The sequence below is a fragment of the Gavia stellata genome, chromosome 2 (assembly GCF_030936135.1).
Source record: "Gavia stellata isolate bGavSte3 chromosome 2, bGavSte3.hap2, whole genome shotgun sequence".
Lineage (NCBI taxonomy): Eukaryota > Metazoa > Chordata > Aves > Gaviiformes > Gaviidae > Gavia > Gavia stellata.
Window position 1 is genome coordinate 106,636,364 of NC_082595.1, and position 24,605 is coordinate 106,660,968.

Below are 24,605 nucleotides of genomic sequence, written 5' to 3' on the forward strand. Positions count from 1 at the left end.
TATCTCCAGGGAGGGTGACTCTACCACCTCCCTGGGCAGCCTATTCCAATGTTTCACTACTCTCTCAGTAAAGAACTTTTTCCTAATATCCAGCCTGAACCTCCCCTGGCGCAACTTGAGGCCATTTCCTCTAGTCCTGTCACTAGTCACTTGGGAGAAGAGACCAACACCCACCTCTCTGCAACCTCCTTTCAGGTAGTTGTAGAGAGCGATGAGGTCTCCCCTCAGCCTCCTCTTCTCCAGGCTAAACAACCCCAGCTCCCTCAGCCGCTCCTCATCAGACTTGTGCTCCAGACCCCTCACCAGCTTCGTCGCCCTTCTCTGGACACGCTCCATGGCTGCAGCCTTTCCCAGATTGTAAATAAACCAGCATGTGGGTCAAATGAGAGCTTGCAGGATTTTTTCCACTTGTTTAGTGGCAGGAGCGATCACTCAAAGCAATGCTCTCAAGAGAGGATCCTGGTTGCTCCTGATCCAGCACTGCTGCAAGCATCGCCCAAACCACTTAGGCTATGCTGTCCCCAAGGCCAGGCGAGCCAGGGTAGCAAAGGAGTCTGCCCACAGTCCTCCCTGCAGCAGTGATGGCCAGCCCGCCCTGCAGTGACAGCCCCTGTTTAACTGTGGGTCTGCAGCAGCCAGCCGCGCTGGGGAGGATGAGGTGTCTTGTTAACCACAAAGAAAATATGTGTCCACGAGAACTGTCTAGTTCCAGTCCCAGCCTTGGACGAGGGAACAACCACACAAGAGCCGGCCCACTGCGATGCTTTGAAGAATTAGAAAAAGGCTGCATTGCTTACACCAGCAGAAGATCTGACAGTGGGGTGGGGGAGCAGAGATATATAGGGTTGTTTGTGAGCACCCAAGTCATTTGGATGAAGTCTCAAATGCCCCAACAATCACTGCGAAAATATTTTCTACCCCATGGAGCCTGGGCTACAGATCTTGTTTTGCCCTGGCTGAGTGGAATGAGGCAGGTTCACACCCTTAAATGATGCTATTGCTGATTAGAAAACCCACAAGAGATAGGACAGGCACCTTGCTTGAGAATAACTGCTGTGACAGCTCTTCCTAGGGGACATACTAAGTTTGGGGCTGGGAGCTGGCAAAGCTACGCTTACTTGCTTCTCTGCTCAGGCAGTCTAAACTCTACCTTTCACGTCCCTTCCCTGAAGCCAAGAGCTACAAGCAGTGCTGACAGCACCTGGTGGCTCCAAAGGATCTTCTGTAGCTTACATGGATCTTTTGCAGAAGCTAAGAGGATGTGGTGGCTGCCTTCCCTATAATCCAGGTCTCCAGTCTCCATTACCTTGAAGCACTGTTGCTTCCAGTTCAATGCTGTGAGGTAAAAAAGCTAGGTAAGGCAAGCAAGGTATCAGCAGCTGCAAACCCATACCAGGGTTGCACTTCTGTAACCCAGCTCCACCACCCTTACAGGCCTGGGGCACACAAGCAAGACTCATATTGTGCACTGAAAGCCTGTGGGTGGAGGTTAGAGAGAAAGGGATTTGTCATCCCACAACGGAATTCCCACTTCTCATGCAAGTGGTGCAAGTTAAGCAAAGGACAATGGGAAACAGTTCTTTGCTTTTAGGAAAACGAATGCCCTAAATGCAAGTTTGAACTGGAAACAAAGACCTACGCATGCTTTGGCCGCAAGCAAAAATCATCAACACTTCAGCTACTGTTTGTATTTGCACACAAAGCAAATTTTTTCCTTCGTACAAGACTTAAGTATAAAAAAATCTGATCTTCAATTTCCAAAAAACACTTCTCTAAAGAAATTCCAGATGGCAGGTCAGGCTTATTGTAGTCCTCCTCTTGGAGGGTCAGAGTTAAGGGGCCTTTCTAGAACTGACCTGGTGTTCAGAGGTACAAATCAAACAAGGTGTCAGGCTAGAAACTACACTTAGTCAATGCTTCTCGGCAACTTCAGTACAGGTCTATTTAAGGAGCCTAAACATAGATTTTAAGAGCCTTAGAAACTCACGCTTTCAATATTCTGCTCCAATGACTGTGACAAAGCTGCCTTTATTAGACATGATGTTTAAGAGAGCAAAGAGAGGCTGTCAACTACATCCTATAGTGACTGAACACAGAATGTATTTGAGTTAATTGTGGTGCAGACACACTGGAGAGAGGAACTACCTAAAACTATAGTTCTTAGCAGCTGACTTTTCCTAAGCTTGTAGCTCACGGGCTGAGTGCAGCATTTGCGCTTGGGAAACAGTTTACAGTGTGATGATTACTTTTATTTGAACTCCAGGAGTTCCAGAAAACTGCATTTCACCTGTGGCCATGGCACCTTTCATCCACTCCCACGCTGCTTTCCTGGATCAACTCAGAAGGAGGAGAAGCCAAAGACAGGAACTGCGGGCCCACATTAAAAACGGCTGAGTCAACTCGGCCTGGAAGCCAACACAGGAAAGACCAGGCTACTCTCTGAGGCTGTCCTAGTTTTTGTGAGATAATTTTTCCCAACAGCAGTGAAACAAGTGGTTGGCCCAGAAACAACTGTTGTTGATTTTGCTGCTCTATTCAGAGCTTTATCCAACATTGATCAGTGTTATGTTTTGCCCATAATAACCTTCCTCTTTTGCTGGTAAGTAACCAAGTGTCCAGTGCAAGCAACAGTGACTGCCCAAGATGGATTTTGCTACTAATACAGAGAAATCCTGTATCCTGGAGACATAGGCTCCTAGGAAATGAAGGAGTGAGCAGTGATGCTGAGCTGCAAAGATCCTGGAAACTGTATGCGAAATTAAGTCAAACAATGTTTAGGGGATATTTGGAGCACTTGTTGCAGATAATAGAGCATCCCAGTGTACCCCATACAAAGCCCAATGGATAGTAAAAAACCCACTTTGACTGGGAACCAAGGAAGAGCAAGGAAGTAAGGAGACTGAATAGGTTCCTTTGGGCTTTTCCTTCTGGGCATCTTTTGGGAAGATTGACACTATTGATCTTCAGATCCCAAGGAAAATGGACTGTGTGTACAGCTTCCCAGAAAAGCAGCAGATACTGGAATGTTTGTAGAGAGTGACTGCAGCTGTACTCTTGAGGTGTTTTTCCTGCTCTGATGAGATGCTCTGCACTCTGTTACTGTCAGGAGGAGGGGCTAGCAGCGCTGGGGTCTAGCGGAGGGGCAGCTGGGATGTGTTCGTCCCCCAGTGCAAAGGCTTAAAGTAACATCATCCAAAGGGAGCAGGCCCAGTCCCCGTCGTCTTTCCCAATCATCACTTTCTGCTGCCAGGAGGCTCTGAAGATGCAGGAGAGCAGGTCAAAACCAGCTTCCTGATGTGGGATGATGAAATCCCTGGACCCAGCCACAAGCATCTCTGGCAAGGACAACAGCCTCTTTCCAGAAGGCCCCAGACCCAGGAGGACATGAAGCAGCAACCAGCAGATCCCAGCAAGGCCCTGCAAGGGGGCAGGACATGTCCTGGACATGGAGTGGACAAGGGTTTCATCTTTCCTGGAGGAGAGCAGCTCCATCCCCTTCTCTTGGGGCTAGGGACAGACTTTTATTCCCAGGTTTCAATAGGAAGCCAGAGCATCAAGCAGGGCCCAAGTGCAGCCAATATCACCTGCTGGGACATCCTCTGTGACTGCACGTCATCACAAGTTCCCCTGACAGAGCGGAGTCAGTGTGTGGTTTGGCAGGGAGTGAAGACATGGGTTCTGTCGACACAAGTAAAATGAATGGTCTCAGAGCCTACGCATGTTTTTGGAGTGAGTGGTGACAACTTGCAGTTTTATTCTTGGTGTCCCTTTACTCTAGGGACACCAAAGTTATATGCAGGATATGATTTAACTAGGACTTGCCTGGATCTTCTCCATCCCTCATTTCTCTGTTGCATACATTAACTAGCAAGTTGCACCCTGTAATTTTATTCATTTTTATGGATCTCTTGTCTTTCATTTCATAACCCTGCGTAATTTATGAGCTTGTCAGCTTAGGTGGGGGAGTCCCTTGACCCAAAGGGGAGTCCCCTAATCCAGCTGGCAAAGGTGGTCGGATCTGTAACTATATTTTGCCTGTGGTGAGGTCCCGCCAGATCATAGAATCATAGAATGGTTTGGGTTGGAAGGGACTTTAAAGATCATCTAGTTCCAACCCCCCGTCATGGGCAGAGACACCTTCCACTAGACCGGGTTGCTTAAAGCCCCATCCAACCTGGCCTTGAACACTTCCAGGGTTGAGGCATCCACAACTTCTCTGGGCAACTGGTTCCAGTGCCTCACCACCCTCAGGTTGACGAATTTCTTCCTTATATCTAATCTAAATCTACCCTCTTTCAGCTTAAAGCCATTACCCGTCCTACCGTTACATGCCCTCATAAAAAGTCGCTCTCAGCTTTCTTGTAGGTCCCCTTCAGGTACTGGAAGGCTGCTATAAGGTCTCCCTGGAACCTTCTCTTCTCCAGGCTGAACAACCCCAACTCTCTCAGCCTGTCTTCATAGGAGAGGTGCTCCAGCCTTCTGATCATCTTTATGGCCCTCCTCTGGACTGGCTCTAACTGGTCCATGTCCTTCTTACGTTGGGGGCCCCAGAGCTGGACACAGTACTCCAGGTGAGGTCTCACGAGAGCAGAGTAGAGGGGGAGAATCACATCCCTTGACCTGCTGGCCACCCTTCTTGTCATGCAGCCCAGGATACGGTAGTCAGACATGTTGCAGGAAAAGCTGATGTAGGTGTTTGTTTTGATTTTATTCCAAATGCAGAGAATAAGAGGGACTGAGTATTAACTTGTTGATAATGCCTTAATTAAACACATCATGATTTGGATGGTTTGTTCTTACTTACGGGACTGGTGTGAGCACCAGGGTGAATCCAAGTGTAAAAACAAGAAGAAACCAGCTCCCTCTGTACAACCTACTGCCATGAAAGTGCATTTTCCCTTGGCTGCCATCCCTTGTGACAGGTCTGTGATAAATACAAGGGTAGCTTCACTGTCTGCGATTATTTACCATTTGCATTTTGAACTCCTTCTGTTCTGATACGCAGACAACAAGAAACTGCTTTCAGAGAAAACCTGGGTAACAAAGTTTCAAGTGTGGAAACTGTTCAAGCCCTTGGAAGCGGAGATCTTGGGACATACTAGATTAGGTACCTCCTGCCATCTGCAGTAAGTTGTAGGGTGTTAACACCTTATCCAGCACCCACCAGTATCACAGACCCAGTCTTCATCTTCCTACAGTCCCACCCCTCTTCTCGACTTGTGATTTCCAAAGGGATATGAATTTAATGGTAACCGCTAGAGATCCAAACCTCTGATAACTGATGATCTGCTCCAATTTCATCCACTGCCTGTGGAAATCAAGGGAACTTTATAATGCTTAAAAGAACTTTGGAATATGCCCAGAGAATAGGTTTACACTTGAATATTTGAAAACCTTATGTGATGAGGTCTTCTAGAAAGACAACTACCTTTAATATGAAATTATTACCCTGCTAGAGAATTGGCCAAAAATACGTAGCAGTAGTTTACTATGAATTCTATGTAATAGCTACTCAGCTTTTGTAAACCAGCACAGCTCCATGGAAAATGAGTGTTGATGTACTGATTTACATACTTATAGATTTGCACCTTTTATATTTCTTGAGTAATTTATAGAAGGACATTTCTAGACTCTTAATATATGTGCTTCTATGTGACTTTTTCCAGTGTTTTGAGAGGTTCTACCAGTTATTTAGTCTAAATTTGAACGGTGGCTGAGAGTAAATGCATGGACTCCTAACACTACTGCTTGCTATTGGATGAAGAAATGAAATATTTAAAGAATACACAAGAGAGGAATGGTATAAACTTTCATTAGACAGCGGTTCTACGTGATGTTCTTTAACTGCCAAGTCCTACAGAGAAAACAGACTGCTGCAAAGATGTTGATAGAGCATTTCATCCATATGCTGACTGGTCTTCTACAAGCGGTATTCATCATTTTTCACTGAAAACTGATGTCTTATGAACTATGGAAAAATACCAGGCTGAGATTTATCCCCCTGCAGCTCTTTATCTTCTAGCCATCATGGAAATGAGGACGATGGTTAAGACAATGGTTCCAGCAATTCCACCAACTGTCATTCCCAGGATGTTCCCATGGACCTGCCTTGACTGACACCTCTCACCCGTAAAGAAGAAGGCTTGTCCTGATGGGCACCTGGGAAAATAAAGTACAGATTCACATGGATCAGGGGTTTTATCCTGCCCTATAGGCCCACCTCAAGGTCCTCACACTCACTATCGTGGATGGGCAGCTCCCATTAGAGAGGTTCACATCACAACATCCCCACCTTGTTTGGAGGCTATTTACATCCCCTGGAAGCATTGCGGAATGGGGTTTCTTTGCCTCCCCTTATGGCTGCTAGGTCACTGCAGTGAAGTATTTTGTTCCTACTGTTTCTTGAAAACCTAGTGGCTCAGGCCTCTGAGGTCTGTAGCTCTGAATACTTATTAGCTGCATCATTTGGTTCAGAAGTCAAGGCAAGCAGGGAAGATGTCCGTGGTACCTGCAGCTTGCTCTCCCTTTCACATTCACACAGACTCCGTCATTCTGGCAAGGGTTTGGGTCACACGGGTCTTGCAGATAAGGCAGCCGGTCTTGAACGGGCTCCATGCCCTGGGCTGCTCTCTTCTGCCTTTCAAGAACAAGGCCTTCCATGAAGGCAGATTGCTCAGGTTCAACAGGGACTTCTGTGTTATTGAGGTGACTTAGATCTTTTAAAAAAGGAAACAGAGGAGAAAGACATCAGGTAACAGTGAGTGATGCTATATGTCGTGTTCTTCATAGCAGGGGCTCACAGGGTGCTGGAGGGTACTCCTTGTCCATTTGCCCTTTACAGAGCTCTTGCGATACCACAGCAAGTTCTGCATATTTAAAGCACAAGATAGAAAATAATACTGAAATTATGGTAACTAGTTAGGTAAATCAGTGGTATTCTGTACTTTGAAAAATTATGCCAAGTGTGGCTGTTCTGTTTGAAAATAAACACAACAGGGATGGCCTTTTAGTGTGTTCAGTGCTTAGAAATGAATATAGCTACTGGTTAGGGTGCTTAAAGGTGTCTAAGAAGTTCACCTTCAGTAATTCATTGCCATTTAGATTCCTCTGCACTCACAAACAATTCAGACAACATGACCCACCTGAAACTAAGACACAGAAATGCTTTTAAAAGTTGATGTCCATTAGAAGAGAAGATGACTCAGAGACAGGTGGCAATAGTTACTTGGACATGTGAAAAGAGATATAAAGGATCACCCATTTGTTTTTGTAAGGAGACTCAGGAAGAGGGTCTTTACCATGAAATTCTGCAAAAATAATGAGGTCGTCATTTTTCAGGAAGCTTCTCCGTCTCATCTGGCTGTGGGATATGAAGTTAGTCCACCCCCAGGATACACCTCTATAGCAATTGCATGAGGCATCAAATTTTCCAGTAATTGATGGTTTATCCCATGCTAAGGTTCCATTAGCATCTGCAAAGAGAATATGAGTGACAAATAAGAATCACAAAGTTCTGCAGCTGTAGGTATGACATAACTTTTTTGTGCATTACAGTGTTAAAGGGGATTTGTGCTGTAAAATCAAGTTCAGACCTGAAATGTCCAAACAAATCACAGAGGACTGACAAATTATGGGTGCCAGAAGATCCTTAAATATGGTCTGCGTGAGGACTCTTAGTCTATGTGAGGGCATTTAAATTCCACAGCTCCCCTTTTATTGAGGACTAACCAAATGCAAGCTACCTCCTCGTTGTCACCAGCTAAGAGCTCCCTCCTGCATAAGGACACTTCCTCATGAGTTTTTAAGTACCTATGGTTTACAATCTAGCAGATTTTGTTCATTGCTATGGTTCTGTTAAACATATTCATACCTAAGGTTTAAAACCTCCTAGTGAAGAAGTGTGTACTAAACTTCCACTGGAAAAAGTGGAGAGGGACGGAGATTCATCTCTAGTATTTTATTCTGTACCAAATTCAATATTGTCCTCTTGTACTTATTTCTTTGAATTAACACATCCATGGGGAATCCTAGGGGTGGATGTGGAACCATGGTGCTACATGCCGTATAAACCTGGAGTTAAAAGGTGGCCTGTGTCTGAAACAGTTCATAATCTGCACTCTACACCCAGGCAAGCAAGCCGGGCTTCAAATGCTGCAGACTGATCTCACAGGTGTTTTCAGGTATTTTTGCTTAAATACAGCTACAGTGTGAACCCTGTGCATTCAGACCATGTATGTTCAAGTTAACAAAGCCTCCAAAATGCAGTTTTAACTTAAATTATTGTTGATTTAGTAATGGCGTACAGCACCCTGCTGGCATTGCACCATCCTGTGGTAATATGTCACCTATCATAATGGGCAAACCACAGGTAGAATGGGAATTGCCAGCTTTTAAGACAAGTCTGTATTTAGAGTCAAACTCAGATATCCCAGGGATTGTTCGTAATTGTCGTAATTGTTCATGCGTCATTTTTCACATTAGATGATCTTTCACAGATAGGAAGTCACACACAGCAAAGTCATACACAGGAAAGTGTCCAAAACTGGAAATGCAGCCAATATTGCCCAACTCTGAGTCATACACTCAATCCTCTGACTCGGTTTCCTTGGCTTTCATTTTTATCATTCCTCCAGGCAGATAGCACTTACTTGAGATAAGATGGTCTTTGCTTGTGGTGAAGCTTTTGCTTGAGGACATCCTTTTCAAGACATCAGGGTCCTGGTCCAGCACTGTGAGTATAGCTTGGCGGTTCAGAGCTGGCCACTCCAGAACACCATCATTCTCTCCACTGCACAAGTGAAAGGCAACGCGAGTGTAGCCACTGATTCCGGAGTGGGGATGCAAACTTACGCCGAAAGCGTAACCCTCAGGGCTATAAAACCGAGGGCTTTGAATAACATCACTTGATGCATTTTCGAGGATTTGGCTGAAATTCCGAATGACCCACACAGCTGTGGGACAGGGGGTCTCTGTCAGTGAGACATCATCGATAACAATCCCACCAGATGAAGAGCTGGGGTTGCCCTTTAGTCCTTGGAAGAGGTAACGGAACTTCTTCTGAGCGTTGAGGGTTACGTGGGCAATTTTCCAGTTATAGTCATTATCAGCTTTGGTAAAAGGAAAGAAAAACATTGCCATCAGCATGATTAATGACATTAAGAAGCAGCTTATTCCTAGCCATCCATTCCAGCTGCATTTTTAGACAACTGGACCTCTTACAGATTCCTGAGGGCTAGAGATCTTAAGTTGGTATTGTGATTATAATATACTCACATTGCCTTATCATCTAAATGCATTGAACACATTGTATTAGGAACTCTTCACACATTAGTCGATGACAGTCTCTAGTATGAAGGGCAACAGGCTAAAGGCCAAGATGCAACAAGTGGACGGGAGTCAAGGACCCAATGCATTAGAATTAACTGTTGCTGCCACTTTTCCAGGGACTCATCCATCCCTGCAAACTGCTGCAACTTGATATAGGCAGGTTATCACAGGTCTTGGGTTTTGACAACAGAAATGTATAGTGACACAGTGCCTGAATTTGTCCTGTTTAGCAAAATCACCCAAAGTGGGAACTGAGTTCACTTTTCCAAAACTGCATATGTTTTTATATTTCCAACCATATAAAAATCAGGCTGAGATTCTTATTGACTGCAGGTGAGCACAGGTATTTAGACCTGGACAGCTCACTGTTAGATCATATAACAGCCAGTGGAGATCTAGTCAGTTGATTTCCAGCAGAGTTTGGGGTCCCTCTTAATCACTGAGTGTAACATAACATTATTAGGAGCATTGTGACTTCTGCTGTGGAGCACCTACATTACGTTATTACAACCCACAGTTTCACTGCTAAATGTCCTCATGTAATACCAAAATCCTTAGCTAGATTGCAAGATATTCTGGTAGCTTCGGGAAAATCTTCTGATTTCTGAGCCAATCCACTGCATTCATGGACTCAGTAAGACAACTCTTCCTCCTCCAATATGCTATATATTCCTCATATCTTCAGCATTACCTTGAAAGGTTTGAATTTTCCTCATCTTGCGAACATTTCCAGTGCCATCATCCTCTTTAAGCCAGATGATCAGCTTGTCAGAAAGGCTTCCTGTGATCTTATAGAAGAACTGGAGGCACTGCTGAGTTCTCTTTGGATAAAGGATTCGAGACTCTAGGATTGCCACTTCATCTGCCTTGCCAGAGCTGGTGCTGAAGTACATGAAGTAGCCAGCATCTGTGAAGAAAGTGTAGAGTGTCACTGTCCCTTCCCAGATTTCCTGCTAGCTGCATGGTGTAAATTTATCATTTCAACTCTTTTTATCAATTTATCAATTTATCTTTCAAAACTCTTTTAGTAGGCATAAGCGTAGTACTTAACATGAATGGTAGAGGAAACGGTATATGATAACCATCCAAGACAGACCAGGATAAGGACAGGACTAATAGTTTAGCATATATATGGAACTCATTGCTGGCACCTTATGTCAGTTTTGCATTAGTTGGTCTAGTTGGAAGTTGGATGCCTCAGGGATGTCAGAGATATGACAGGGGATTCAGTGCTGACTGCAAGTAACTAGTAGAAATATTTTTTTCTTGATTTATATTGAAGATAATCTAAAGATGAGATCTTAGAGATCATATGCTATATTACCTTTTAAAGAGTAAAATAATTTCTTATCAGTGATGAAGATAATAAAAAAGGCTTGGACACAGAACTAGCACTCTCCTGACCTTGGACATGAAGAAGATCTTATTCACAGCTTGTCCAAAGGCTTTTCAAAACTCAGCTTCTCAGTTTGGGGAAATTATTTAAGAATTCCTGCCCCTCTAGTTTAGCTTCCCTCTAACATTTTCTGAAGTGTTCTTTACTTTAGATTTGAAATGTCTACTTTTATCCTTATATTTACAAGGATTCACCATTTGCACATGTATCTTATCTTGGTATCACACGGACTTGTCATGTTTTATCTGTATTGCATTGCTCTTTCGTTATTCATTATAGCCTATGATTAAATTAACAAGTGAAATTCTTTTAGCTATTGTGTGAAAGCTTCCTCTGTTGGGGGCTGCGTTCTTGGACTCTTGTCCAAGCTAACATCTAGGGCATCATCAGTTAAACCTGCAGCTGCATAAACACAGTATAGCCTCCTGCATGGTTAGTGGAGCTGTTTGAGTTGTTCTTTTTATCATGTTTGCTCTATCCATGTCAGGGGAGTATTCTCCATTACCTCCCACATGGTAGCAATGCTTCGAACTCATACCCATAGAAACCTTGCCAAAGATACCTAATTGCTTTATGCGCGTGTATGACACTTCACCATAAGTTAAATTTAAGTATGTTAAACGTGAGTATGATCACTGTTGCTCCAAGTGAGAAACAGGGCTGTGAGCCTCATTCAGGTGCCTGAATTTGTTGTTGAACTTATTATGGTATCAAACCCCAAGATGATCTAGACTCTACCTCCTTTTTGATAAGAAGGTCAAATAAAGGCAACATTAAGCACTTATGGCAATTAGACTATGGCCTGAGCAGACTTCAGCGTGGGGATACAGGGGTCAAATCTAGAGCCAGGCTGCCAGCTCCTCTCTGAAAGTTAGGCTATACTTTCCCTCCTTCAGTTTAGCCAGTAATAAGTCAAAAACCCAAGAAGTCAAAACTGTTTGGGCAAAATAGGATCCATCTGTGTTAGAAACCTAAAATTTGCCCCCCCTTGAGTTGACTGCAGAACCAATTCTCCAAAAATGTCTAAATTCCTGGTGGAGTCAATGACGCTTTGAAGGTGTCCAAAAGGAGAGGCACTCCCTACTCATGAAATTCATTTAGACACTCTGGAGATCCTCAGAGGCACTTACTCCTCTCCATTAACTCTTCAGATAACGATGATATTTATTTTGTACTGAGCCACTAGATGCTAAAGCCTAAGTGCAAGTTAAGTGCTTACTTCAGATAGATTGGATTTTACCTGATAATCTCAAACAACTCAGCTGAATTTTTTTTCAGTTACAATTATACTATATGGGAAAAAAAAGGAGAGAAAGAATGAAAAAATGTCAGATGAGGGTTAGGAGCATGTACTTCTAGAAGCTGTCAGATGGTTTTCTTGAGTTATACTGCATTCTTGGACCTGATGGACAAGTACCAGCATTATAAGAGGTTGAGGATCTGTTCTTTCCAGTGGGTGGGTCACACAAGGGGAATAGTCTACTCCTGAGTGCAGCAAGTCAAATTTTTCCTTTATCAAAGAGTAACAAAGCACAACTAAATGTGCTTCAGGCCAGGATTCCTTCACTCTGTACTTAGGCAAAATTTACCACAAAAGTCACTTTTTTTTGGAAGTCTGTAGTAGCTTTCCCTGTCTAAATAATGACAAATCAGGCCCACGCTTTTCAGAACTCCCTGTTGAGATTTAATCTTTATTCTCACTTGTAAGCTAGCACCCTGCGATGGTGACTGGGGCTGATTCCACCCTTTTTGAGATTTTCTTCCTTGGAAAAATGGAAAAATTACCATGTGAAAAAGAAAATTATCCCTAAACTCCTATCAGAAAATACTTTGCAACTTTATTCCGCCTCCAGAACCAGTACTACTCAAGCTTAACTTATCATTCACTTTGCAAATACATTTATGAGTGGTGTTTCATTCCTATCATAGGGTAACATAACTCTTACTCAGACTTTGGAAGTTGCAGTAAATCCTTTTCCAGGTTATATTTAAAAAGCCTCTAGTTAAGATTGTTCTTTGTCCCCTTTTATCTTGCTGGTGTGGAGAACATTCCACTATGTTGAAAAAGTTTAGTGAGGGCACGAGTGCAACCATAAACTCATGCTCACAGGGCCAAGACACGTGAAAAAAAAAAGGGCTTTTTGCTTAACTAGAAACATTATGACTCGGACATTTGCTGGGTAGTGTCTTCAACACGATCATTTAATTCTGTGTTTGCAGAGTAGCCAGTGCTGGGTTTTTTCAAGGGTTGACTACCATGACAGGTTCAGAGAAGTTCTTAAAGATACTGTGTTTAAAGCACACAGACTGATACGGCCATGCACAAGGGAACGTTACTCCAGCTAACACCTTTTCCATAGCAAAGTGTTCGGTCACTTCGTTTTACCTCTACAGCGCCCAGAAAGTGTGTGGTCTTCCTGCCCTGTAGCACCGCTTTGTTGATGGACCCAGTCTAGATCATCTCTGGTGCCCTGAATCATGCCGCAGATATTTTCAAACTCAAAAGAACACTGGTCCAAAAAAGTGTGAGTTGAAGCTGAAAAAAAATGCACACATGGTTACCTCCAAACAAAATACCTCAAAAAAAACCCAAAAAAACAAACCAACAAAATTTCTGCTCTCATTTTGGGGTGTTTGTTTACACTAGTATAGATGTAATGTAGAGAAGACTTAACCCACTGCAGATGTGAGCCCAAAGACTCAGAAGAGGAAGAGTTTTATTCCTGGAAGGATTTCCTGCATAAAGATACCAACACTTGACCGCTTTGCAGAAGGTTAACCTCTCACGCTGCAGCTGAAGCACAGTGACTGGTGGTAGCTGGTTTTGTGCCTGCTTGTAAGCCTTGGAAAGACAAGTCATTTTGTGAACAGCAGTGGTGTTGCATTTAACCATTCCTCTGCTGGAGGTTATTGTTCTCCATGGCTCACTTGTCTGCTTGATGAGTATGAGCACTGTTTAATTCATTTCAACCCAGTTACCTTAGGCCAGTTAGGCTGACTTTGCCTGCAAATTGATGCTTCTGTTGACAGATCCATGGAGACAATAACTTCTCGCTAACAATCACACGTGGTGATAACATCTTCAACCAGCTTAGCAACCAACTAGACATTGTCGGACTCCAGACTTGCCAATCTCAGGTGCAAAATAATCTAATTAAGATTGCAAGTCAGTAAAAGAGGACAAAGTACAGTTGCATTCAGCTCACAAAAGCACAGTGAAGCTGCCCACACACCAGCAGAATACAACCACATGTCTGAACCCCCAGGAGCAACATGGAAGAAAAGATGTGAATGGAATGACTTTCATTGACTAATTGAACTGTTGCAAAAGTAATAACAGTGGCAGAGCCAAAGAGAAGGATGAGGAGGGAGTAAACAGTCTGGGTCTCTACACCACAGGCCCTCTCCCATACCACCTCAAGAGCACCCAAGAAGAGTTTTTGTGGTTTTAGAGACATAAGGGAGGTAAACCAGCCAGGCTTAAGTATAAACAAAGAAACAGTTTGCCATGGTTAAATTATGACTTACTGCAGTTATACATGCGATTCAGTCTTTCCAGGTCAATGGCACTGAGGTCTAGACGTTGTCCAATTACGTTATCAAATTCTGGTATCTTCGCTGTGATTGTGGGGATGTTTTCATTTTTGTTAAATGACAATGGTTCATAGTGCATCACTGATTCGTAGTCATAGGGGGTGTTCAGATCAGTGATGAAGCCATCATCGTACTTCAGAAAATTGTGCTCTTTGCCTGGTAAAAAAAAAGCAAAGTGCTCCGTTTTTAGAGAAATTGGAGAGGAAATGGCTTTAGCACAGCCCCTTGGATACAGTTTTCTGAGGCAGAATTTATATATTCAAAAGCAATTACTTTACAATAAAATATTCAAATTTAGCAAGATTTGTTTATGAAGTAATTTGGACAACAAAGCAGTGTCTTTAGATTGCAGTTCTGCACCCTCACATGTGACTTCAATGTAAGTTCAAAATCAAATATCAATGAGCTATAAAGAATGGGATATATAGGAGGTCAGATTAGATGGTCTAATAGTAAGGATCCATTAGCAAGGATTAAGCTTAAGGATTAATGCATTCCATTCCAGAGCCTGTGAACATTGATGCAAATGTTTCCCAGGATATTAGATCATATATGAACAGGGAGAGGCCCTGGAGCCCTCCGCTCATTAAGGTGTGACAGTCCTGGAGTGCCTCCAGGTTCTGTTCTTCTTTGAAGCAAAGAATACATTAGGAATCTGTGAAAAAATGATATTTTTACCCTAGATTGACAATATTGCTGTGATATTTCTGTTGAAACGTCTTTTGGAAACATGTTTCTCATGGTTTCTTAGAGAAAGTAATGAGGTCACATCGTTTAGTGAAGACAGTAACAATAATATAGAGATAAATAAAAATAAAGTTTTTCATTATGAAGGTGCCTGCTAGGGCAGAGAGAGGGAGTCATTTCACGTACTTTGGTATGGAAGTGAAGAGAGATTGCCAGCATTTCCAACTACAAATCTTTTCAGAATATTTGGCATTTGCTCTCCAAGACGAAATATCACATGACTGTGCTTAGTGGGTAATTACATCTTCTCTGTGTAAAGGCTGCCCTTCCCTTCTGCAAGTCCATTATGGGTGCAAAGTTCTTCAGTCCAAGGCTTGAGATGGTATAAGAGCTTGGGATTGTTTTCTTACAGATATTGAATTGCACCTTTTATCAAAAAGGGTGAGAATCTTGCTAATTAAGTGCTATCACTTTTTATAGCTGGGGACAAATTCTTGGCAGGACACAGGCATGTGTAATGACGTTGGGTTTTAAGATCATTACCAGGCAAAGGGTAAATTCTATGTGTTTTTAAAAGAAATAAACCACACAGTGAGGAGGATATTTCATTAGTCTGTCTTGTGTGTTTTCTCTGAAGTCTAATAGACTTACTAGCTTTTCTGTCAACAGCAACATGAATAGGAGATCTCTTCTCTCATCAGCCTGCTAGCTGCATTGCAGTTTATGAAAATGCATTATGGCAAAAACTGCTACCGTGCTATTAAGTTTGGGATTACAGATCACTAATGTGGGAACAGATGTGTGTGTGCGCGTGCGCACACACACACATACAGAGCACAATCGTATCAGCCTCATTTCCCTTTAGGGGAGCAAACATCTTTCAAATGGCTTCAGTAGAATTTTTCTACTTAATGAATTGGCCTAACTGGAAAACGACAGTTTATAGTATGGCTAGAAAACTACAGAATATAGGAATTGACTATAATGATATCAGACCAACCCCAGGACTTCATTCAGAATAGTGTTACACTGAAGTCCATCATACGTATCATTTTTTTGGTGTCCCAGATTTGTGGCTACTAAGTACACCACAGATAAGTTGAGAGGATTCAACGACACATTTTTTGGGGAAAAAAAAAACGAATGCATGGAGAACTGACACTATTTTGTCAAGCTTTTCAGTACCTCTGCCCGTCACGGAGCTCGCAATAGTGCATTTTAAGTAAATTGTAAGTCTTTTTGCTTTGGAGGTGGTTAGTTACAGTGCACAGCAAAAAGGGGCCCAAAAGTCAGCGTCTAGATGCTATTATCATCATCTTTATCACCATGATTCAAGATGAGACCAAGTTAGTAATAAAGTGAATTTGTTTTAGTGCTGTTCATAACAATGAAAATGATGGTCTGCAAAATCAATATCCACATCCCACCTACTGCTCAGCCACCCTAAAAGAGACTACACTTACAGGGTAGAGGCAAGTAGGAATGCACATGGCTGTTCAACTCGGAGCAATTTAAAATATCAGGTACTACTCTTAGACATCACCAGAAATTGCTTGTACCAGCAGTTCTTATCTATCCAGAAGAGAACACAGTGCTCCGTGAATCTTGTTCCTTTCTGATGACTATTTTGCATGTATTTTTCACTTATTTGCAAAGATGGTGAGTACATAACCCTGGAGACTGAAGTGATCAGTTTGTCCACGCAGAGCATGAGCAATGGCAGGGCAACTTTGCTGCATTGGCACCATCACTGACATCGCAAAGGACCACCACTGGGAACAAGAGTTTAGACTTGATGTCTTTGCTAGCATGCCTTTCAGAACTTGTTATAGACTCGCATTCACTCTTTTTCAAATATGCCATCATTAAGTAGTACAGAACCAGACCTCACAGGAGACAGCAGGAGAAACTGCCTATGGACCAGGGGGACTGTGGGGAGTTTGCTGAAACTCAAAGCCACTGAATCTGATGATACTCAATCTGAAGGCAAGAACCTGCAGAGACACACTGGGCATGAGAGAGAAGGATAGAGCCCTATTTTATGTGTCTCATCTGATCTAATCAATTTGAGGCTTCTTCATGTACAAAGTAAATCTTTCCAGTTTCAGGAAAGCCTGAATCTCTGAGTATAAAAACCTTTCAGATTTTGAGAGGACTTTTGATTGAAGAAGAGCCAACTCAAAGCTCACTATCCCAGTAAGTTTACAATTTGCATTACACGGCAAGAGAAAACAGACTCATAGAGAGGGGAAGCAATTTGTTCAAAATCAGAGAGCAGACCAGTCCTGGAGCCAAGGAGAAATAAAGTCCTCTGACTTCCAAGCAGGGCCTCTCTCTTCTGGACTTAGGGAGTCTCTTTGAACAGAGAAGTTGTATCAAAATCCTGCTACATCTACAGATTAATTTACAGTGGTCTCAGGTGTGGCCCAGTGTTTCTAAAATCGTATCTTTAAGAAGGTGTTAAAATCTAGGAGGGAAAATAAGATACCAATGAATCTGTACTTTACAAAATCTGACCTGAAGGTCAAAACCCACCTGTAATAATTTCATCCCACCAGATCGTCACATAGTCATCCCGGTCCATCCTCGACTGCTCATGGTAAAATCCTAAAGCATGCAAGATCTCGTGTTCCACAATCGCTCTGTAGTCACACCCTGCCCCAATAGAAAGGTTCTGTCCAGTCTGCAGGTCCCCCACCATGGACCAGCACCTGAGAAAGAGAGAGACCTTACTGTCTGTTAAGTAGAGTTTTCTTCTCTGCATTTAAGTTCTCAGTCTGCTCACTGGATCTAAAGTAATATCAAAAAAGGTTTAAATATAAAAGGTGTAACATAAATCGTTATTTAGATGCTGACCAGATGCCTTAATCTCTACAGATATCTACTCTGAAAGCAGATTAAGCCCCAAAAACATACTCACTATCACTTGCATGAGGCCAGCATTTTACTTACCCTCTATGTTAAGACAAGCTCACCCCTGATTTTTGAGATCCACAGTTTAGTCTTATATCAGCTGCCATTTTGCTAAGAAATGTGCCAAGAAGCATAATACATACATAGAAACAGTGAACTCGCCAAGGCAGACTGAGCTTTTTTGCAATCACTTGGGCTGGAGAAAGGATCTAGAAGGATTTAGAATAGCAGCATTTGGTCCTTTTTAACAGCAACTATGCAATGCATTGGCCATAGGTATGAAATGACGTTTTTCTGTGAGGGCCCAGCACCTCATCCATGACTCAGCAGAAGTTAACCATGACTGAGGAGGAAAGGAGCTCCTTAACCAATTCACTGGGAACTTTTTAGGGTAGCCCAAGGGTGATGTGGGAAGACTGCTAAAGAGCATCTGCTTGGACTGTGGCTTCATTTGCACATCACAAAACAGTGTCGGGTTGAGTTTGTTGAAGGAACTTTGAACACACTAGTGCAGGTACTGAAAACAAAGAGCTTGAGCCTATGGTCTCTTGAATAGCTGCTACCAGGGTGTTTCCAGTACCAGGCTCTTCTGCACTTACTTGTCAAAAATCGTGATGCTTGCAGTCTTGTAAGAGAAGTGTCTTATTACCCAAGGAAGAGCTGAGGACAGAAATATCAGTGCCTATAGGCCTTTATGAAGTTCTGGGAGAACAAGAAATATTCACAGCTGATATAGTAAGAAGATTTTTGTGCTCTTCTGGATGGTCTTTCAAAACATGTTTAGATGTAGGAAATAAAATAAAAATTTGCAGTTCCTGGAAAACCTACATCTCTGACTATAAAACACTTTCAGATTTGGAGAGGACTTTTCATTAAAGAAGAGCCACCTCAAAACCGTAGCAATATTACAATAAACTGGCTTCCCATAGATTTTTTTTGATCTGTCTTCCAAAGATTTCAAAACCTAAATTCTGGCTATTCACATCCTTGGTAAGTTAAAAGGATGTACGTGGGGGTCATTACACCCACCACTGAAATGGAAAACAACCCTAGGTAGGAAAGGGGACGCAGTTGAAGAAAACTCAGCGATGCTGGGGTTCACCTCACCAAAGAGTAACCATCCAAAGATCAGATGCCTATTCCAAGTTCATTATCCAAATATCCTCTGCAGCCAGCACAGGGAGGCAGCCGCTTCCAAGCTCTGTGTCTAAGAAGGTAAGATGGGTTGCTTTCTCGGTGGCCTCTTTTTCTCTGCTGACAACAGACTTAGACTAAACTTTTAGACTGCTGAAGTCAGATGGAATGAATTCCCAACTGATTCTATACAGCAAAACTAAACAGAAACTGATATAACCCTTACCCGCTTTCTTTTCTGAAAAATATGTAGGTTCTCTCTCCTTCATATGGCTTGAAATCAATGCAAGACTTAAGACGGAACATTTCAAATGCTTGGAGAATGACTCCTTTGGCATTCAGATCTGGAAAGCATACATCAGGAAAGCACCTTTAACACACTGCAGATTATTCACCCTGGAGAGATAAGGTATGCACACAGATATAGACATGGGACCAAAAGAAAAATTATTTAATTTGGTTAAATTGCATTTTGTTATGATAGCTGTAGAAGAAGTAGAAGAAAAAAAATCATTTTGATATAAAGGAGCAATCGTTATCACAGTGACTCCAGTGCAAATAAGGATTGGAGCTAAAATCTGAATAAAGTAACTGCATTACCTAGGCTATCACCCAGAATATATGGAATGGGGAACTTCCATCTGTAAGTCTCATTTCTTAGGGCGTTTCGCTGATTTCGCTGAAAAAGGAAATGACAGATGGTGATGCATCTGTTGTAGGGATATGGGCTGATTTGTACAAAAATTACAATTAGGACAAATGATAGATACAGGGTTTTGAATTACTTACAGGGAGCAAGATATCACCCTGAAAGAGATCCAGTCCAGCAGCTGAAAAGAAATTTTATGAAAGATAATGTAAATCACAGAATCACAGAATCACTACAGTTGGAAAAGACCTGTAAGATCATCAAGTCCAACCATCAACCAACACCCCCATGCCCATTAAACCATGTCCCACAATGCCTCATCCACACATTCCTTGGACACCTCCAGTGATGGTGACTCCACCACTTCCCTGGGCAGCTTATTCCAGTGTGTCACCACTCTCTCAGTAAAGAAATTTTTCCTAATATCCAGCCTGAATACAGCATGTCACTGCCTTAACACCGGCGGTCTGTCCAAACTTCAGAAGTGAAAGACCTCTGCATCCCTTGTTCACATAGGGTTACAGTCCTAAGATTCATGCATCATAGCCAAAGGAAGGTAATTCAGAGCTCACTTAACTATATTTCTCGTGTTACCACGAACCTGACCATCAGCCACCCACGTCTTTTTTACAATACTGAAAATTCAGCATTTTGCTCACAATTTTTCAGGCCTTATGAGAATCTAGACATGAACTCACCTAAGTTTATGTCTGGAATGTCTCTGATTATCTCACCAGCGTCAGCATCTGCTGTTGCAAGACAGAAAAAATGTTGTGTGTTCAGATGTGGCGGCACACAGCAAGGAAAAGTAAATGCTTCAAAGCTCAAAAGAGTTCACAGAGCACTTACCAGCTTCACTGGAGAGGTGCCTGACCTGAAAGAGAATAAAATACAACCAGTATAAGGTATGAGATGTCTCTGGGCTGAAAGGAGCCTGTAGAAATCAGGTTTCTACTTACAGAGACTGGAGTGCCATACACATAACATAATAGAAGTGCTAGGCAGAACAGGAAGGTGCTGGAGCCCATTTTTGCAATGAAAAAGGAAGCTGGTCCCTCTCATCTCTTGCAATATATAGGGCATGCTGCTGAGCTTTCCACAGAACATCAGCCAACCAGCTTCGAACTTTCCACCTTCATAACATTATTATAACAGCAAGATTTTCCTCCTAAATGACACACAATGGCGTTGCTGTTATCAATTACCTAAGTCCACTTCGGAGCAATGTGACAGAGGGGAATGTGGTAACTTCATGCCTGCAGTGCAGCTGGTGAAAGGCCCACCCAGACTTCCTATAAGATCTCAATCTGGCCCAAAGTTGCTGACTCCTTCCACTGTGCTTGTTACCTATCAGCGTTACGATCTCAGCTTCACAGGAGAAAAGCCATGTACTTAAGCAGAATTATTCTGGGTTTATAGCACTCCAGTGACATTAGAATTTGGCCCAGTGCTGTTTACAATTAATAATTAACATCACATTGTAAAGATTAGAGATAAAAGAGATATGGTATGAATGCACTGACAGTGTTTTCCCACAGCTGATCTTGTCCCAGGACTGATGCCCCAGTGCACAACATGACACCCTTTCCCTCCTGAGACAGTCACATTTATCAGTAGGTCCTTGGCCTTCCAGCTTGATGTTCCTTTCTTTTCTGGTGGGCTTCAGAGGACACATTTTTGTCCTGCGCTTTGCTGTCTTCTTTCTCAGAGGACATAGGTCAGGGAGGGCACATGGGCTAACTGAGCCAAGGCTCCAGAAAGCGGTAGATCTCCCACAGGTCCTGCATCATACCTGTTATTCCCCTGCAAATGTCCCATGTGCCCTGGAGCGTCTCATTGCCTTAAACTTAGGCAACTGAATCCTGCTCGCTCATTGCACATCTGAAATTACAAGTGATGAAGGTGAGGATGACCACCTCTATGATCAGCAATTAGGCAGGAAAAGGCTTGTGCCACCCCACCCACTGTACAATCACAGAGGGCTTGAGTAGGAAGAGAACAAAAAGTGCTCTGGAGGTGCTTCACAAACTGCTTCCCAGCAGTGTCAGCAGGAGACGCTGGACTTCAGTGTGAAGAAACCTCAAATGCAAGTAGCTTTTGAGTAGGAAATGTACCTGTTTATGATGACTACCGTGTCCTGGAAAGGAGTCAGTCCTCCAACCTAAGCAGCATATTTTCCTCCAAATAGATCAAAGTAGGAAGCTATTTGTATGAGATCACATTGCAGAGGAATAAGTACAGTCATCTTTTCTTTTTTTGAGAAGGGCCCCAGAGGACTGATCTTTCACCTAGCATACATGACTCTTCTTCAACACTTGCTTTTATGAACTATTATTTCGAAGCACACTGATACCTAAGCAGAACAGGACACACTACTAGTGAAAGAGAAGCATGACTCAAGATACATCATGTAAAGACTGTTTTCACAGATGAGCAAAGAGAGTTGATACACAGCACAAAGGCAGTGATTTGCAGATGTGCAGCAGTGGATGTGAGAAAGGAACAAAAAAATGAAGCAAAATCAGAGTAGTCCGAAAAACACTTGGGTTTTAGTCCCCTTAACTTAAAAATTACCCAACAAACTAAAGAGGATGTCTAAAGATAAATCATTCTGTAGGCATATATTTGAGTTTGTAGAGGACAATGTTTATGCAGCCACCTCATGTTATACTAATGCAATTTAATATATTAATTTAGCTCCACGTATGTGTCCCCAAATGCATCCTGTATTCAGTTCATGTGGCAAGGTTTTGGTAGCAGGGTGGCTACAGGGGTGGCTTCTGTGAGAAGACACCAGAAGTTGTCCCCATGTTGGACAGAGCCTGTTTCAGCCAGTTCTAAGATGGACCCGCCACCAGCCAAAGCTGAGCCCATCAGCGACATTAGTAGCACCTCTGTGATAACATATTTAAAAAAGGGGGAAAACTGCTGCGGAACAGCAGCCAGAGAGAGGAGTGTGAATATGTGAGAGAAACAACCCTGCAGACACCAAGGTCAGTGAAGAAGGAGGGGAGGAGGTGCTCCAGGCGCCGGAGCAGAGGTTCCCCTGCAGCCCCTGGTGAAGACCGTGGTGAGGCAGGCTGTGCCCTGCACCCATGGAGGTCCACGGTGGAGCAGATGTCCACCTGCAGCCCGTGGAGGACCCCGCACTGAAGCAGGGGATGCCTGAAAGAGGCTGTGACCCCATGGGAAGCCCACGCTGGAGCAGGCTCCTGGCAGGACCTGTGGCCCCGTGGAGAGAGGAACCCACGCTGGAGCAGGTCTTCTGGCAGGACCTGTGACCCCGTGGGGTCCATGCTATGCTGGAGCACTTGTTTCTGAAGGACTGCACCCTGTGGAAAGGACTTATGCTGGAGCAGGTCATAAAGAACTGCAGCCCATGGGAAGGACTCACACTGAGAAATTCATGAAGGACTGACTGTCTCCCATGAGTGGGACCCCACGCTGGAGCAGGGGAAGAGAGTGGGGAGGAAGGAACAGCAGGGACAATGCATGATGAACTGACCGCAACCCCCATACCTTGTCACCCTGCACTGCTTGGGGGGCGGAGGTAGAGAAGTCAGAGGTGAAGTTGAGCCTGGGAAGAAGGGATGGGTGAGGGGAAGGTGTTTTTAGATTTGTTCTTATTTGTCATTATCCTAGCCTGTTTGAATGGCAATAAATTAAATTAATTTCCCTAAGCCGAGGCTGGTTTGCCCATGACAGTAATTGATAAGTGATCTCCCTGTCCTGATCTCAGTCAACAAGCTTTTCATCGTATTTTCTCCCCCTGTCTTGTTGATGGAGGCAGAGTAATAGCGGCGCAGCTGGTGGCCAGCCAAGGTCAACCCACCACAAGGTCCAAACAAATTCCCATTCTGCTTTCACGAAAACTTCTCAGTAATGTTGATTTGGGTCCAGACGCAGATGAAGGTAGGGAAGCATGCTATTCTTTTAGCAGTGACCTAAGGAGCTGAATACTTGGGACTGAACATTATCAAAAGCTGGGCTTGAAGAAGTGGTAATGGCCATGGGGAGAAAAGGCAAGTCCTGGAACAGGATCTTAGAAAGTCAAGCACTGGTGCTTCTGGCTATGGAAGGCTGGACAGAGAGACTTCAGACACAAGAGCTGGGAAGTAAGCATTGCCATCAGCAAAGATAAGCAAAAAGAATTAAACATGGGAAGAAAAAAGATGATATAACTAAAAGAAGCACTTTGGTGCTTGGGCCAAAATAATCTTTGGAGAGTCTATGGGTTTAGTCTCTTAAAACTAACAGGGAAGCTTAGTTCAAATTTTTAAAATACAGAAACCACAAAATACAGTTTCTTTAGGGAAGTAATATATTTTGTCTGTCATGGATGACTGTTTGCACTTTTAGTGAAGAAGTTGAGGGCACTTCAAGGATGGCCTGGGACTTCAGATGTAATCAAAAGGGTGAGATCTGAAAGAAAAGACAGGTAAAGTAATTATTTTAATGCATGGAGTACATAGTACAGTTCTATTGCATGTGTTGGGTTGACTTTCAGGCAGATTCCAGGGGCAAGAAACGAAGCAACAATAACTCATCCAAATATCTGTAAAGGCTGCAGCACTACCCAGAGAAGGAGGTGGGAGGGGAAACTGGAAGGGCAGAGAGCTTCAGGCATGCATGGAACTCCAGTCTGTGTCTTTCTCAAGCCCATCAGGGGATCCTGGGATTATTGAGCTGGAGGGAGACTGGGGTGAGAGGGTAGAGGGCTTGCATCAGAGGTGATCTGAAACAGCGCTGGAAGGTGAGGAGAGAGGGTGGAAAGGCTTGTGGAGAAGTGGGAGGCATGGGGCAGACCCTCAGTGGTTCTACAAAGACATCCTCCAACTTTCATCAGAGGGCAATGCAGCACTGTCCCTGAGCTTTTGAATATTCAAATACAGAGACTGGAACTGT

The 24,605-nt window shown here is 43.2% G+C and overlaps 1 protein-coding gene across 2 annotated transcripts; it reads right to left on the reverse strand.

The window, feature by feature from the left end:
• Positions 1-6,011: 6,011 nt before the first annotated feature.
• Positions 6,012-20,728, reverse strand: MEP1A (meprin A subunit alpha). 2 transcript variants are annotated; one of them, XM_009808462.2, is made up of 14 exons: positions 20,660-20,728; positions 20,550-20,574; positions 20,399-20,446; positions 19,841-19,881; positions 19,652-19,730; positions 19,278-19,395; positions 17,540-17,715; positions 14,252-14,473; positions 13,110-13,259; positions 10,019-10,234; positions 8,649-9,107; positions 7,299-7,472; positions 6,509-6,716; positions 6,012-6,159 (listed from the first exon to the last, which is right to left on the reverse strand). In XM_009808462.2, the coding sequence occupies exons 1-14, from the start codon at positions 20,726-20,728 to the stop codon at positions 6,012-6,014; spliced, it is 2,133 nt and encodes a 710-aa protein (XP_009806764.2). The 2 variants fall into 2 exon arrangements, with proteins under 2 accessions (XP_009806764.2, XP_009806763.2); XM_009808461.2 differs by having other exon boundaries at positions 20,399-20,449.
• Between the last annotated feature and the right edge of the window lie 3,877 nt (positions 20,729-24,605).